A 15231-nucleotide genomic window follows, 5' to 3' on the forward strand; every position below is an offset into this window, starting at 1 on the left:
GGAAACAAGGACTCTATGAAGCCTATTTCTAGCCTGTGTCAGATTCTGCTCCCTTCCTTACTACCCTAAACTTTCATATTCATAGTTATATTCGTACATAAATGTGTTAATTAAAATATTTGTACAGTATTCACGTCTGAGGCACTATGTAATAAGTAAAATTTCCAGTAAGTTCAAGTGGACTATGGCTTCATCTTTTTTTTTTTTTGGAAATAATCTCTATACTCCACGTGGGGCTCAAACTCACGACCCCGAGATCAAAAGTTGCATGCTCCTCTGAGCCAGCCAGGTGCCCAGTGGTTTCATTTTTTTAACACCGACTTGACCTGAACCCACAATGCAAGAATGTGGAACTAAAACTTACACCTCCCCTGTCTAATTCAAGTTACTATCAATTCTGTCACATAGCCTACATAAAATTCAGGGTAAGGGCTCTGGAACATATTCCATGTCTTCTACTGAGCACAGACCTAGATTCTACCATCATGGCTGATGCTTGATAAAGGAGCTGGGTCTGGTGGTCTGTGTTGAACCCTCGAGCATATGCTACATTATCCAGGACATCACTGCCGGAGAGACCATATCTAGAAGAGAATAGAGAACATTTTTAGACTGCACACAAAACTCAGGCAGACTTGAAATTAACAAAGAAATTACTTGGATGATTAGGCAAGAAATGTTATGACCAAAGAATATTAATTCCTTTTCTACTAAAAGTAGAAGGATTAGACCTACCAGGCAGGACTTCAGACTAAATCAAATTTAGTCTTTGAGGACTCCTGAGCCAAAATAAGAAATTTCTAAATCTAATGTTCCAAATGTTTCCCGGAAAAACCAAAGCAACATGACAGAATTGGAACTGAAATCATCATTCAAGTCAGTTAAATTCATGTAAACTATTGTTATACAGGAATAAAACCTTCTGAACAGACTCAACTTGAAGAAGTTCAAGAGAAGTGTATTTCGTTTTTTTAAATAAAGGTTTTCACTTTTTAAAGTTTGAGAGAGAGAGTAAGCGAGCTAGTAAGAGAGGCACAAAGAAAGGGGGAGAGAGAGAATCCCAAGCAGGCTCCACACTGTCAGCATGGAGCCTGACCCGGGGCTCTATCTCACAAACTGTGAGAGCATGACCTGAGCCAAAATCAAGAGTCGGACACTTAACTGACTGAATCACCCAGGTACTCCTGTATTTCATTTCTTCTATTTTCTTTTCTTGCTAGTAACCAGTTACAGTTAAGATAGATTATAAGACATGTATCCAGTGTGGTTAAATAAGTGATACCTTAGTTCATCATGTGCTTCAATAATGATTTTTTCCTTTGCATTTTTTAAAGTTTATTTCCAGAGAGAGAGAGAGAGAGAGCAAGCGTGGGCGCACATGAGAGAGGGGAGGGGCAGGAGAGTGGTGGAGAGAGAATCCCAAGCAGGCTCACTGACAGCTCAGAGCTGGACTTGGGGCTCAATCCTATGATCATGAAATCATGACCTGAGCTGAAACCAAGAGTCAGACACTCAAATGACTGAGCCACCCAGGTGCCATTCCTTTTGCATTAGCATATAAGAGGACCTTTTACTTTCTCAAACTTTAAAAAAAAAAAAAAAAAAAAAAAAAAGGCAAGTAAGATATCTTCTATTTTCTTAGAATAATCTTTTTTTTTTCCTCTTATACCTCTCTAACTGCTACCCTAAGATTTGAATGCTCAAAGTGGTATGAGTAGGACAACTTTTATTTTCATTAAATATACCATAATGGAGACCCATTTCTTCAAAGATATTTTGATTTTATCCATCTATCAAGACACAACTAAATGCCTGCATTTTTACAAAGGTTCCCCCTGCACCTCTCAAATAGATGTGATTCTCCCTCTTGTGCACTTCTAGAAAATTTGGTTTAGGACTTTATATGGCACTTTTGAGGAGCCACCCTACCATTCTTTTACTAGACTACAAATTTCTTGAGGGAAAAACTTGGCCTCTCTTACCTAGCACATTTTTTTATACCTAGAAAATTCTGAATAAATGTTACTGAATAAAGCGTTTATCTATAACCTAAAGAGAATCATACCACTATACCCAAGTAATATTTTCATATTAACGTCACCTAAAATCATTACAGTTCAAAAGTACACCAACTCGCTTATGTCATAGTTTAAAAGAGAATCTGTTTAAACAAAATCAAGGCACTGTAATTCTTTGAGAACCATAAATTTCTATGTTTATGATCCTGTCAGTCTTTTATAGAAGCAGTCTATGTGGAGACTCTGATCTTTACAAAAGCATACACTGCATTAAACCTATTCTTCTGAGATTCAGCTTAACAGTTTTCCTCTGGCTTTTCCTCCCCAACAGAACAGAAAAACAAAGGAATATTCTAGCACTTGGATAGAGCATTGCAATGAGGTAAACCTCAATATCAGGACATCTCACTCTAACCAACTGAATTTTCCACATCATCTTTGTACTTTATGGACATTTCACCTGCTATTCTTTGTCATTATCAACACAAGTACGTGTTCAGCTTTGGCATTAAGTGGATTGATGATAATGAATTATTAAGTCTGAGCATGAAGATAATGAGATGCAATAAGGATAGAGTTTTATCTTGGAATCCTGACCAGTTAAACTGGAGATAAAATTTTCCATATTTAAATCATGGCTGTAAGAAAAAAAGATTCAAGAGGCCTAAGTACTGCACTACACTAGTCTAGATTTGCTGAAGAAACATTAATATCATCTATCAGGAAAGTATCTTTTGCTATAAGAATAAGGATGGTTCACCAGAAAAACAAAGAGTTACTCTGGCCTGTCAGCAGCATTCACAAGAAACACTATAGGGATCTCGATGCTTACATTCCTGGAGCAGTGCATGGAATTTTCAATTCCCATAACATGGAAAAAGTTGGCTAGAAATAAGTATCCTCTCTCATAGTGTTTCCAGAACTTCCTCAAGAATAACCTGGAACACTTATAAAAAAAAAAAATTTCCTGGGCCTAACCAAGACTTAATAAATCACAATTTGGGGGGAAGAGGTACAGTAATTTATATATTTAACAAATACCTCAGGTGATTCTTAACACGTAAGTATGAAAAACAGCTCATATAGCTTCAAGGGGGTTCTGGCATTCTTTGAGAGTATTTAAAAGAACTTTCAAAAAAGGTGGTGACACTGTAGCTAGCAATTATGGTCATGGCTTTTAAACTTTAGCAAGCATCCAGATCACCTAGAGAGCTTGTTCAAACATTGCTGGACCCTATTTTGATTCCCTAACAATTTCTGATTCAGTAGAATGTGAGTGGAGTCAGAGGATTTGTACTGTGAACAAGTGCCCAGGTGATGCTAATGTAGCTATACTGAGGACTGTATTCTGGAGAAGCCCTGAGTTATAGTAACCTGAATGTGGGTCAGTATTCTTCAACAACTAAAATGAGGGTTGTTCTGTTGTGAAGGGAAATTAGGTACTAGCTTAAGGAAGTGCTGTTACTTTCTCAGAACTATAATATAAACACAACATACATAAACAGAAATTCAATTACAAAAAGTTTTCTGATAGGTAGAAGTGATAAAATAGACTGACATTTTTATTTAAACATATTTTTCCTTGCTTGCAACTCTTGATCTTGGGGTTGTGGGTTTGAGCCCCATGTTGGGTGTAGAGATTACTTAAAAAGAAAACCTTTAAAAAAGTACAATAAACATTTTTCCTTTAGTTGACAAAACAGCCATAAACATGGCCCTAATTAATAAATACTAATTCATTCATTAATAAATGCCAAATGCCCTTTTCTAGGGCTTAGGTAGACAGTGAGTGATCAAAACAAAGCCCTGTCCTCATAGCCAACATTTTACTATCTCATCTATCCTATCTGAGCACTCATTTATGTTACTGAGCAAAATTCTAACTCAAAAAACTCAGCTACTGAAACAGTGTACTTAAAAATTAAAAGTGTGACTTCTGTACAAGAACAAAAATAACTTTGGGAGGGAAGATACAGTGTAATACACCCATCTTTAGAAAATGAAGATCAGGGGAGCCTGGGTGGCTCAGTTGGTTGAGTGACTCTGGCTCAAGTCATAATCTCGTGGTTAGTGAGTTTGAGCCCCACATTGGGCTTGCTGCTGTCAAGCTTTGGATCCTCTGTCCCCCTCTCTCTGCCCTTCCCCCACTTATGCTCTCTCAAAAATAAACATTAAAAAAAAAAAGAAAAAATAAAACTAAGATCAGGTTGCAAACGAGTGAATCTTTTTTTGTAAGATTTTATAAGCAGACACAAAGAGCTGCAATTATGGTTCCAACTGATTTTTTTGCCTCAATGGTTTATGTTTGTTTTTTTTTTGTTTTGTTTTGTTTTTTTTTTATTTTTAAAATTTTTTTTTTTTTCAACATTTATTTATTTTTGGGACAGAGAGAGACAGAGCATGAACGGGGGAGGGACAGAGAAAGAGGGAGACACAGAATCGGAAACAGGCTCCAGGCTCCGAGCCATCAGCCCAGAGCCCGACGCGGGGCTCGAACTCACGGACTGTGAGATCGTGACCTGGCTGAAGTCGGACGCTCAACCGAATGTGCCACCCAGGCACCCCTCAATGGTTTATGTTTGATACCCTGGAATCCCTCAAATTGTAAACTGTGAAAGAGAATTCGGTTATAATTCTAAAGCTAAAAAAAAATTATTTTCAACTTAGCCAGTCAAGTTTCAACTTGAGTCTGATGTCTAAACATGCAATTAAATTATATTTAATGACTAGGTTTCATTAAAATGTGTGGTAGGGACCAAATTATCACATTTGACTCTAGACAAGAGAAATTAAGTAAAACTTTGGACAGTTTATTTGAAAGATGTATTAGGGGACAGAGAAACTTGGACATTTGTTACCAACTTTAGTGAGGTATAATTTACACGCCATAAAATTGACCTGCTTTTAAGTGTATAACTGAATGACTTTTTAGTAATAAAATTTGCAGAGTTGTACAACCATTATCACTATCTAATTTTAAAACATTTCCGTTTTCCTGAAAAGATCTATCAAGTATATATGCAGTTATTTCCTGTTCCTACTCCCTGCCCAGGCAACTACTTATCTATGGTCTCTACAGATTTTCTCCTTCTGGAAATTTCATATAAATAAAATTATATAATATGTGGTCTTATGTTCCTAGCTTTTATCATTTAGTATGTCTTCTGAGGTTCATCTATGTTATAACATGCATCGGTACTTCATTCCTTTCTATTGTTGAATAGTACTCCACTGTATACATAAACCAAATTTTGTATATTCATTCATGAGTTGATTGCCAATTGGGTTATTTTCAGTTTGGGGCTGTTATAACAATACTATAAACATCCATATACAAGTCTGTATGTGGATATGTTTTCGTATCTCTTGGGTACATACATAACCGGAGTGAAACTGCTGGGTTATGTGGTAATTTTATATTTAACTGCCACACTGTTTTCCAAAGTGACTGGACCATTTTACATTCTTACCAGCAATTAGGATTCTAGTTTCTTTACATCCTCCCTAACACTTGTTACTACCTTTTTTATTACAGCTACCCTGGTGGTGGTATCTCATTGTGGTTTTGTTTTCCCCCTTGACTAATGACGTTGAGCATCTTTTCATGTGCTTCTTGGCCATTTATCTTGTTTGGAGAAACAGCTATACAAATAGTTTGCTCATTTTTTAATTGGGTTGTCTTTTTATTGTTGGATTTTAAGAGATCTTTGTATAGTCTGGATACTAGACCCTTCAGATACATGATTTGCAAATATTTTCTGACATTCTCTGGGTTGTCTTTGTACTTTCTTACTAATGTTCTTTGAAACACACAATCTTCAAATTTTGATGAAAATAAAAACATCAATTTTTTTTCTTTCATGGATTGTGTTTTGAAATCTTTGCCTACCTCAAGATCACAAATATTTTTGTCTGCCCTTTTGTCCTAAGTTTTATAGTATTAGTTTTATTTAGGACCATCATCCTTAAAATAGTAATAATAAAGTACATATACATGACATATAATTGACCATTTCAACCTTTTTAAAAATGTACAGTCCAGTGGCAATAAGTACATTTCCATGGTGTACAACCATCACCACCATCCATCTCCACAACTTTTTATCATCCCAAACTAAAACTGTATCCCTTAAATAATAACTCCTAATTCCCCTCACCTCCTGCTCCTGGGGACCACTGTTCTACTACCTTTATGAATTTGACTACTTTAAGTACCTCATATAAGAGGAGGAATCATATAATTTGTCCTTGGGTAACTGGCTTATTTCACTTAGCATATTTTCAATATTCATCCATGTTGTATCATGTATGAGAATTTCCTTCCTTTTTAAGATTAAAAAATATTCCATTGTGTGTTTATGACATTTTGTTTATCCATTCATCTAGTGATGAATAAATGGGTTGTTTCCACTTTTTGGCTATTGTGATTAGTGCTATGAACACTGGTGTACAAGTACCGAAGTCCGTATTTCAATTCTTTAGAGCATATACTCACAAGTGGAACTGCTGAATTATACTATAATTCTGTTTAATTTTTTGAAGAGTTATCAGACTATTATCCATTTTTGTCAATTTTATGTATGGTGTAAGGGTCTAAATTTATCTTTTTGCATGTTGATACCCAACAACATTAGCATCATTTACTGAAAAGACTCTTATTTGGGAACCATTAAATTGCCTTGGCATCTTTATCAAAAATCAAGTGACTATAAATTAAAGAGCTCATTTCTGAATTCTCAGTTCTGTCTCACTGATTCACATGTCTGTCCTATGCCAGTACCACACTGTCTTAATTTTTATTGCCTCAGAGTAAATTTTAAAATAAAGAAGAGGGGCGCCTGGGTGGCGCAGTCGGTTAAGCGTCCGACTTCACCCAGGTCACGATCTTGCGGTCCGTGAGTTCGAGCCCCGCGTCAGGCTCTGGGCTGATGGCTCGGAGCCTGGAGCCTGTTTCCGATTCTGTGTCTCCCTCTCTCTCTGCCCCTCCCCCGTTCATGCTCTGTCTCTCTCTGTCCCAAAAAAAAAAAAAAATAAATAAATAAATAAATAAATAAAAAATAAAATAAAGAAGATTGGGGCGCCTGGGTGGCGCAGTCGGTTAAGCGTCCGACTTCAGCCAGGTCACGATCTCGCGGTCTGTGAGTTCGAGCCCCGCGTCAGGCTCTGGGCTGATGGCTCGGAGCCTGGAGCCTGTTTCCGATTCTGTGTCTCCCTCTCTCTCTCTGCCCCTCCCCCGTTCATGCTCTGTCTCTCTCTGTCCCAAAAATAAATAAAAAATGTTGAAAAAAAAAAAAAAAAGAAGAAAAAAAAATAAAATAAAGAAGACTAAGACCTCCAATTTTGTTCTTTCTCTTCACCTCCCCCACCCTAAGAATGGTTTGGCTATTCTGGATCCTAGACATTTCTATATAAATTTTATAATCAGCTTGTTGATTTCTTCAAAAAAGTTTCCTAAAACTTCTGTAGGGATTGTGCTGAATCCATAGATTAGTTGGAGGAAAAATTAAGACTTTAGTAATACTGTGTCTTCCAATCCATGAAGATGGACTGTTTCTCTAATTATGCAGATCTTCAATTTCTTTCATCGATGTTTTGTAGTCTTCTGTTGAAATTATTACTATTTTGATCTTTTTGACAGTGAATGGAATTCAGTGCTACTGTGAATGATGAAATTGGGTTCTTAATTTTTGAACTGTTCATTGCTTGTATATGAAAATACAATGGATTTCTGCATAGTGACACTATATCCTACAACCTTGCTGAACTAATCTAGTTCTAGCAGTTTTGTGTCTATGTAGATTCCTTAGAATTTTCTACATACAGGAGCATGTCACCTACATCTTCCATTCCAATCTGGATGCCTTGCATTTCATTTTCTCACCTGACTTCACTGACTAGGACCTTCAGTACATTCAGCATATTCCACTTCATAGAATATAAGTAGTGAGAGTAGACATCCTCACCTTGTTTCCAATCTTAAGGAGAAAGCATTCAGACTTTCACCATTAAGTGTAATGCTAGCTACAGGGTCTTTTGAAGTAAGATACTGGTCCCCAACAAAATATGGTTAAATTGTCTATTTTGTTCTTCAATTACGGCAGTTTTTGTTTCACATATTCTGGGGCCTGAGGATAGGTATGGATATGTTGATAATGTTCTATTTTCCCAATGTTCCTCTTTGTCTCCAGTAATACATATTTTTTGTCTTAAAGTCTATATTGTCTGATATTAGTATAGCCAGTCCAGCTCTCTTATGGTTACTGTTTGTATGCAATATGTTACCATCCTTTTTCTTTCAACCTATGTGTCTCTGAATCTAAAGTGTTTCTCTAGGAAACAACATACAATTGTAGTTTTTTATCCAGTCTGACAATAACTCATAGATTTTAAAGAAGAGCACTTTCCTCTACTATGGAAGGTCATTTTTCTGAACTACACATAACATTGGAATACACAGAAGTAAGAGAAGAGACACTCTTCAGACATACTAATAACCCTGGCAATCACTACAGTGACAGGTGAGGCCAGATTTATTTAATCGAGTAACCTACCTCTCAGCCACTGCTAGCAGCCTTTCTGGCCTAAAAGTACCTTCAGTGTCAATGTACATGGCCTTTCCTTCTCCTCCACCTCGGTCAATGGGAAGCTAGAGAGAACAAAAATAACAATGTGGAAATGAACACTGTACTTCTTCTGATATAACTAATCAACTTCCCCATTCACCCCAATTAGGCAAAGGGAAAAAATACATTAAAGAGACACTCAGAAGTAAGGAGGAGGCATTCCCTTCTAAGAGAAATACAAATAGTAGAAACAAGGAATTATGAAGCTCATGGTGACCCACACCAAGTGAATCCAGAGTCCTAACAGAGTTGGATTGCTTGGAAATACAGTTCAAAGTAGATGATAAAATTCTAAGTCTGCATACCAATATAAGACTGAACAATTCTCTCAAGAATACAAACATTAAAAATTTTTTTTTTCAGATCCCAGATAAGTTTTTTAATGTTTTTTTAAAATTTTTGACAGAGAGAGAGAGAGAGAGCGAGCGAGAGAGATCGTGCGCGCGAGCGAGCATGGGATAGGGACAAAGATTGAGGGAGACATAGGATCTGAAGCAGGCTCTGCGTTGTTAGCAGAGAGCCTGATGTGGGGCTCAGATGCACGAACCGTGAGATCATGACCTGAGCCGAAGCTGAATGCTTAAATGACTGAGCCACCTAGGAGCCCGGAGTACAAACATTTGAAAGATTATTTACTACGTTAGCTTGTAAGTTTAAAGAAAAAAAGAAAAAAGGTGCTCATTCCAATAATACCTACAGGCGTTAAAAATGAACAAAAGGAAAAAAAGGAGTTTTTTAAATAAAAAAAAATTTTTTTTAACATTTATTTATTTTTGAGAGAGCGCGTGAGCAGGAAAGGGGCAGAGTGAGGGACACAGAATCTGAAGCAGGCTCCAGGCTGTGAACTGTCAGCACAGAGCCCAATGTGGGGCTTGAACTCATGACCCATGAGATGGTCATGACCTGAGCTGAAGTCGGACACTTAACCAACTGAGCCACCCAGGTGCCCTGGAAAGTAGAGTGTAAAGAAAAAGGAAAGAAACGAAAACAGTCTCATGAACCACTTAGGGAAATCTCAGTTTTGGGCTATCCATCTCATGCCAGACACCTTTGAGTTTTACAAATTTTATTTTATTTTATTTTTTTTAATTTTTTTTAACCTTTATTTATTTTTGAGACAGAGAGAGACAGAGCATGAATGGGGGAGGGTCAGAGAGAGGGAGATACAGAATCTGAAACAGGCTCCAGGCTCCGAGCTGTCAGCACAGAGCCTGACGCGGAGCTCGAACTCACGGACCACGAGATCGTGACCTGAGCGGAAGTCGGACGCTTAACCGACCGAGCCACCCAGGCGCCCCGAGTTTTACAAATTTTAAGTGAATTATGCTAAAGGGTAGTTTCCACCCTAGAAATCTACTTTGGAGCCATAATTCACCTTTAAATTCTAAGGAAAGTCCTTTAGGACATTTTACATTAAGGGCCTAGTATCATCAAAATTTCTTTTTCCTATTTCTGAGAAAATCCTTTTCAAAATTATGAAAGTACTATATGCTTGATTTAAAAATTCACACAATATAGAAATAAGTAGAGTAAAAACTAAAAGCTCTTCTTTATCCCTCCCATCTCCCAGAAGTAATCTTCCAGATCATAATCTATGCAGTTTCATACAAAGGCTTTTGGTATGTGGTTCTGCCATTACCATGTGACCTTGAGAATATTAATCTGTTTCCTTTTCTGTAAAATGTAGATAAAACCCACCTTATAGGATTGTTCTGAAGATTAAATAACTCACATAAAGTGTTTAGCACAGTGCTTGACATACAGAAAGCACTTTGAAATCTGATATGTCCACCCCTACGGTATTGACCTTAGCACTCAGTTACAGAGGCTTTGTTAATTTGGAAAGGGGAAAAAGATTGTTATCTTTTAAATCCTAAGAATCCACGGAAGGAGAAAAACATTTTCCACAGAGGAAATGTTTGGAATCACTGGCCAAAAGGACAGCAAAGGCTGACTTAGTTTTTTGGGGAGGAGAAAATCTTGAGACTCAGGGCTGAAGAAATTAAGGAATTAAGATGAATGGGGATCCCCATTTTTCTCACTGTTTGTTATCTTTAGTGCTAGCATGAGAAGAGGTTCTTTTTCAGTTATGTGACCTCTTTGGACAGAAGGGAGACCACAGGTGGCTGGGTATAGGTAGGCAGACTGACAGAAAAGTGGACAAGGTCCCAGTGTGTTTACTGAGCCAATTTCAAGGGGATGGACTGCATGCTCTGCACTCCAGCCCATTCTGTCCCCTCCATCTTGCCCTCCAGTGCCACTGCAGTTATCTTGTGTTACTGGACTGGGACACCACCACCAAGTTAGCTATTTTTAATAACTGCTTAGTAACATAATTTCACCCTTCTTCCTAATTTAGTGATCCAGTTTGTTCTGAACTTTCACCATTTTATAATGCTATGGTATAAACTCTTTGTACATTTATTCTTGACTTTATGTGAAAATTGTGGAAGCCACATTTAAAAAAACTTTTTTTAAATGTTTCTTTTTGAGACAGAGAAAGAGAGCATGAGCAGTAGAGGGGCAGAGAAAGAGGGAGACAGAAAATCTGAAGCAGGCTCCAGGCTCTGAGCAGTCAGCACAGAGCCCGATGCAAGGCTCAAACTCACAAACTGTGACATCATGACCTGAGCCAAAGTTGGACCCTTCACCAACTGACCCACCCAGATGCCCCATGGAAGCCACATTTTCTGTCAAAGGGCATATATGCATTCAAAACTGCAATTTTTGATAAACTGTATTCTCTGAATTTGAAAATATCTCTAGTACTTTGAACAAACATGGGTTCTTTATTTTTGTAATCTAACTGTGGCTCTCAGCTTTACATAACTTCATTATTAGATAGAGATCTAATGTACTGGAATTTTATTTCATTAAGAAGTAAAATTAAGTTAAGAAAATCTCAAATGAGAGCAGAAAATGTTTAGATTCAAGCAGTAATCTAACATCCTCTCTATACCTCTAGTTCCAGGTCTCAGGATGGTGAAATGTAATCCTTTCTGTTATTAATGAATTAGCATGTTTGTCTCTTAAAACAAAACAAAACAAAAAAAGCTCTATAGGTGTTCAGTCAGCTGTGAATGTTCAGTTACTTTTATAGAAAGGATATGTTTGAGAATTTTGCTTCAGTTTATTGTTGACAGGCATAATCTACTTAATAAATAGTCCCAGGATAGGATTCTTTTTGCACAGTTGAAGAGCATAAGCGTGATATACGTAGTTGCCCTAATTGCTTCTCGGCCTTTTGGCTAAGATCAAGTGTACGTAGTTGCTCTAGCCACTACAGATATACTGTAAATATTTATTCCACATGAATCTCTGTCAAAACAACATGCAGAAACCATTTCTACTTAAAAAGTAACATATCCTGTCAAACGACCCACATCATGGTGCTATATTTCCCTTTTGCTAACAGTTTTCTAATGGTGCCCAGGCAGTAATACAGCTTCTATGGCTCACTACCACTCTTCTTCTCAATGCTCCCCCCTTTATAAGTCTCAGTCTCAAAGTTCTCCTCTACCCCCAATCTCTCCTCCTCAGAATTCTTTATGAGGAGAAACAACAATGGCTCAGGTATACCTGACAGTGGAATTCTAACTTAGCTGTCTCATAAGACATACAGTGACATTTGGTCTGCAACAAAAAGATCAGTAGAGCAATCAGGAAAAGAAACAATTAAAATGAGAATTAAATAATTAAAATTAAAAGGAAAAAGGTAAATGATGAAAAAAACCAGGAGACTATCAAGCTGGGCCTCTTACTGTTCCAAACACCTTTATTCACAAAGAACCAGAGTATTTTCCTATCTCAAGAAATGACATTCACCATTTCAACGTAGAAGCTGTGACTAATGAAGTACATATCTATAACGTGAAAAAAAATAAAGATTTTGTTGGGTGACTTGAGAAAATATTAGTCTCTGCAGATATATGTGTCTTACTAAAATGTGAACTTATGTAAGACACAGGGTGCTAACAAAATCAGTATTTCTTTTTTTTTAATATTTATTTTTGAGAGTGAGAGAGAGAAAGAGAGGGAGGGAGGGGCAGAGAGAAGGAGACACAGAATCTGAAATAGGCTCTAGGCTTAGAGCTGTCAGCACAGAGCCTGACACGGGGCTCAAACTCGGAAACGGTGAGATCACGACCTGAGCTGAAGTCAGATGCTTAACTGAGTCACCCAGGTGCCCCACAAAATCTGTTGTTTTTTTTTTTACGGCTTGTAATACCATCTGAAACCATAGCACATTACATTGATATAATTAACATTTTTGATAAACTATTTAAATACTGAATAATGAGGGACAGTTCAAAACTCTTTTTACAAGAGGAAAAAAAAACACAAAAGAGAACAATTTATAAATGAGTTTCAAGAACTACTGTTGTCGAGAGGGTAAGAATTCACACTAGAATAGAAAGATATTAGTAACCCTCCTCTGTCATACTGCTATAAAGAGGCAAATTTCATGTGAGTTGTCCTGAACTTCATCGATAAGCTGTGTCCATGGGAGAAGTGAGTATAATCTATCTAGATTAAAATAATGCCATTTCCTTCAAAATACCTAAAACTGTAATAAAGCCTAAAAAAATTCTTAAAAATTAAAAAAAATTTTTCTTAATATTTATTTTTGAGGGAGAGTGAGACAGAGCATGAGTGGGGGAGGGGCAGAGAGAGGGAGACACAGAATCTGAAGCAGGCTCCAGGTTCCAAACTGTCAGCACAGAGCTCAATGCGGGGCTTGAATCCACAAACGTTAAGATCATGACCTGAGCCAAAGTCGGACGCTCAAATGACTGAGCCACCCAGGCAACCCTAACATTTTTTTTTAATGTTTGTTTTTGAGAGAGAGAGAGAGAGAGACAGAGAGAGAGAGAGAGAGAGAACGCAAGTGGGGGGAGGAGCAGAGAGAGAAGGGGACACAGAATGCGAAGCAGGCTCCAGGCTCTGAGCTGTCAGCACAGAGCCCAACGTGGGGCTCCAACTCCCGAACCATGAGATCATGACCTGAGCTGAAGTCAGACACTTAACTGACTGAGCCACCCAGGCAATCCTAGCCTCAAAAAATTCTAATAGAGTTGACCCATAGTAATGGGCCAGGTTCCAGGGTACTCACTGGGCCAGCTACTCACAGCAACATACCCTTAAACCAAGGAATGTTAGGACCCCAAAGAAGAAAAAGGGCTCCTCAAAACACTGCTTAAAGTTGCAAAACAGTGACAAATTTGTTCACTGTCCCTTCTATGTCCTTCTCTCTTCTCAGATCTTTCATTTTCAGAGATTCCAATGTTACTTCTCTACATAGGACTTAGTTACAACATCTCTAAATACTGCTAGACAATTTTACTTGGTTGTCTCATTACCTCAAACCCAATTCTCTAAATTTGAACTAATCTTTCCATAAAAACTACCTCTCTCCCCCAAATCCTTTCTAGAGTTTACCAAATTAATACATTGTTGGGCTGAGGGATATATATATTTTTTATCATCAGTCATTAAATGCCGCCTTTTACATCTTCTACCTGTATCTCTTCAATGTGACTATTTTAGTTTATACCCAATCAGCTAATGTTTATAATAATCATCCATTAAATATCCTCAGCTTTTGCCTCTCCTTCCAATTCTCAACAGGTTGCTACCAGAGTATTTCTGAAAATATTACTTGTTATTCAAAAAAAATTTTTTTAATGTTTCATTTTTGGAAGAGAGAATGAGAACACTCTCCCTCTGAAGCCGACAGCGCAAACCCCAACATGGGACTTGAACCCACGAACTGTGAGATCATGACCTGAGCTGAAGTTGGACTAAGCCACCCAAGCCCCCCTACTTATTTCTTTTCAGTTGAGGAAGATTTTATGCCCTCCACTCTTTACAGAATCGAGTGTAAACTCCTTACATTATAGCGAAGACCTTCTAAAACGTGTTCTTGAGCTGTCCTTTTTTCTTTTAGAGATTTTATTTTTAAGTAATCTCCATACCTAACGTGGGGCTCAAGCTCACAACCCCAAGATCAAGAGTCACATGCTGCACCAACTGAGCCAGCCAGGTGTACCTTGATGTGTCCTTTTAAGGTTTATCTCCTACGACTTTTCCAAGGAAGACCTCTGAGCTAGATAAACGGGTTTATTTATTGTCTTCTCCATATATCATGCCCCTGTGCTCCTGCACTTCTGCACATACCATTCCCTAGTTAAATGCTTTTTAATTTCTTTACCTACTCAAATTTAGCATTCTTCAGGAGTATGGTCCAATCCCTTATCTCTCTAAAGTGTTCCATGATTACTTTAGGGTGAAGTAATCCCTCTCCCTAAAAAAGTTATGCTACTTCCTCCATACAATTTCTGTTATATTAAGTATGTGCTGGGGTGCCTGACTGGTTTGGTCAGTAAAGCAGATGACTCTTGATCTCAGGTTGTACATTTGAGCCCCACGTTGGGTGTACAGATTTCTTAAAAAATAAAATCTTAAAACAAACAAAGGAGTATGTCTTAGGACATCTATTCTATTGTCTCCATTGCTTCAAGTATTTACTGAGTGCAAAGCACTGACTAGGCACTAGCAATACAGCAGAAAACAAGCCAGGTAAAGGTTTT

The 15231-nt window shown here is 37.6% G+C and overlaps 1 protein-coding gene across 3 annotated transcripts in view; it reads right to left on the reverse strand.

Annotated features, from left to right (window-relative positions):
* The window catches only part of RAD51 (RAD51 recombinase), a 34143-nt gene that overhangs the window by 1229 nt on the left and 17683 nt on the right, over positions 1–15231 (reverse strand). For all 3 annotated transcript variants that reach the window (XM_060618921.2, XM_060618920.3, XM_060618919.3), the window contains exons 6-7: positions 8570–8664; positions 471–584 (exon numbers count right to left, since the gene is read on the reverse strand). In XM_060618921.2, coding sequence (XP_060474904.1) covers positions 471–584; positions 8570–8664 — 209 coding nt within the window. The remainder of the gene's footprint in view (positions 1–470; positions 585–8569; positions 8665–15231) is intronic.

Source organism: Panthera onca, chromosome B3, assembly GCF_046562875.1.
Source record: "Panthera onca isolate mPanOnc1 chromosome B3, mPanOnc1 haplotype 2, whole genome shotgun sequence".
NCBI classification, from domain to species: Eukaryota; Metazoa; Chordata; class Mammalia; order Carnivora; family Felidae; genus Panthera; species Panthera onca.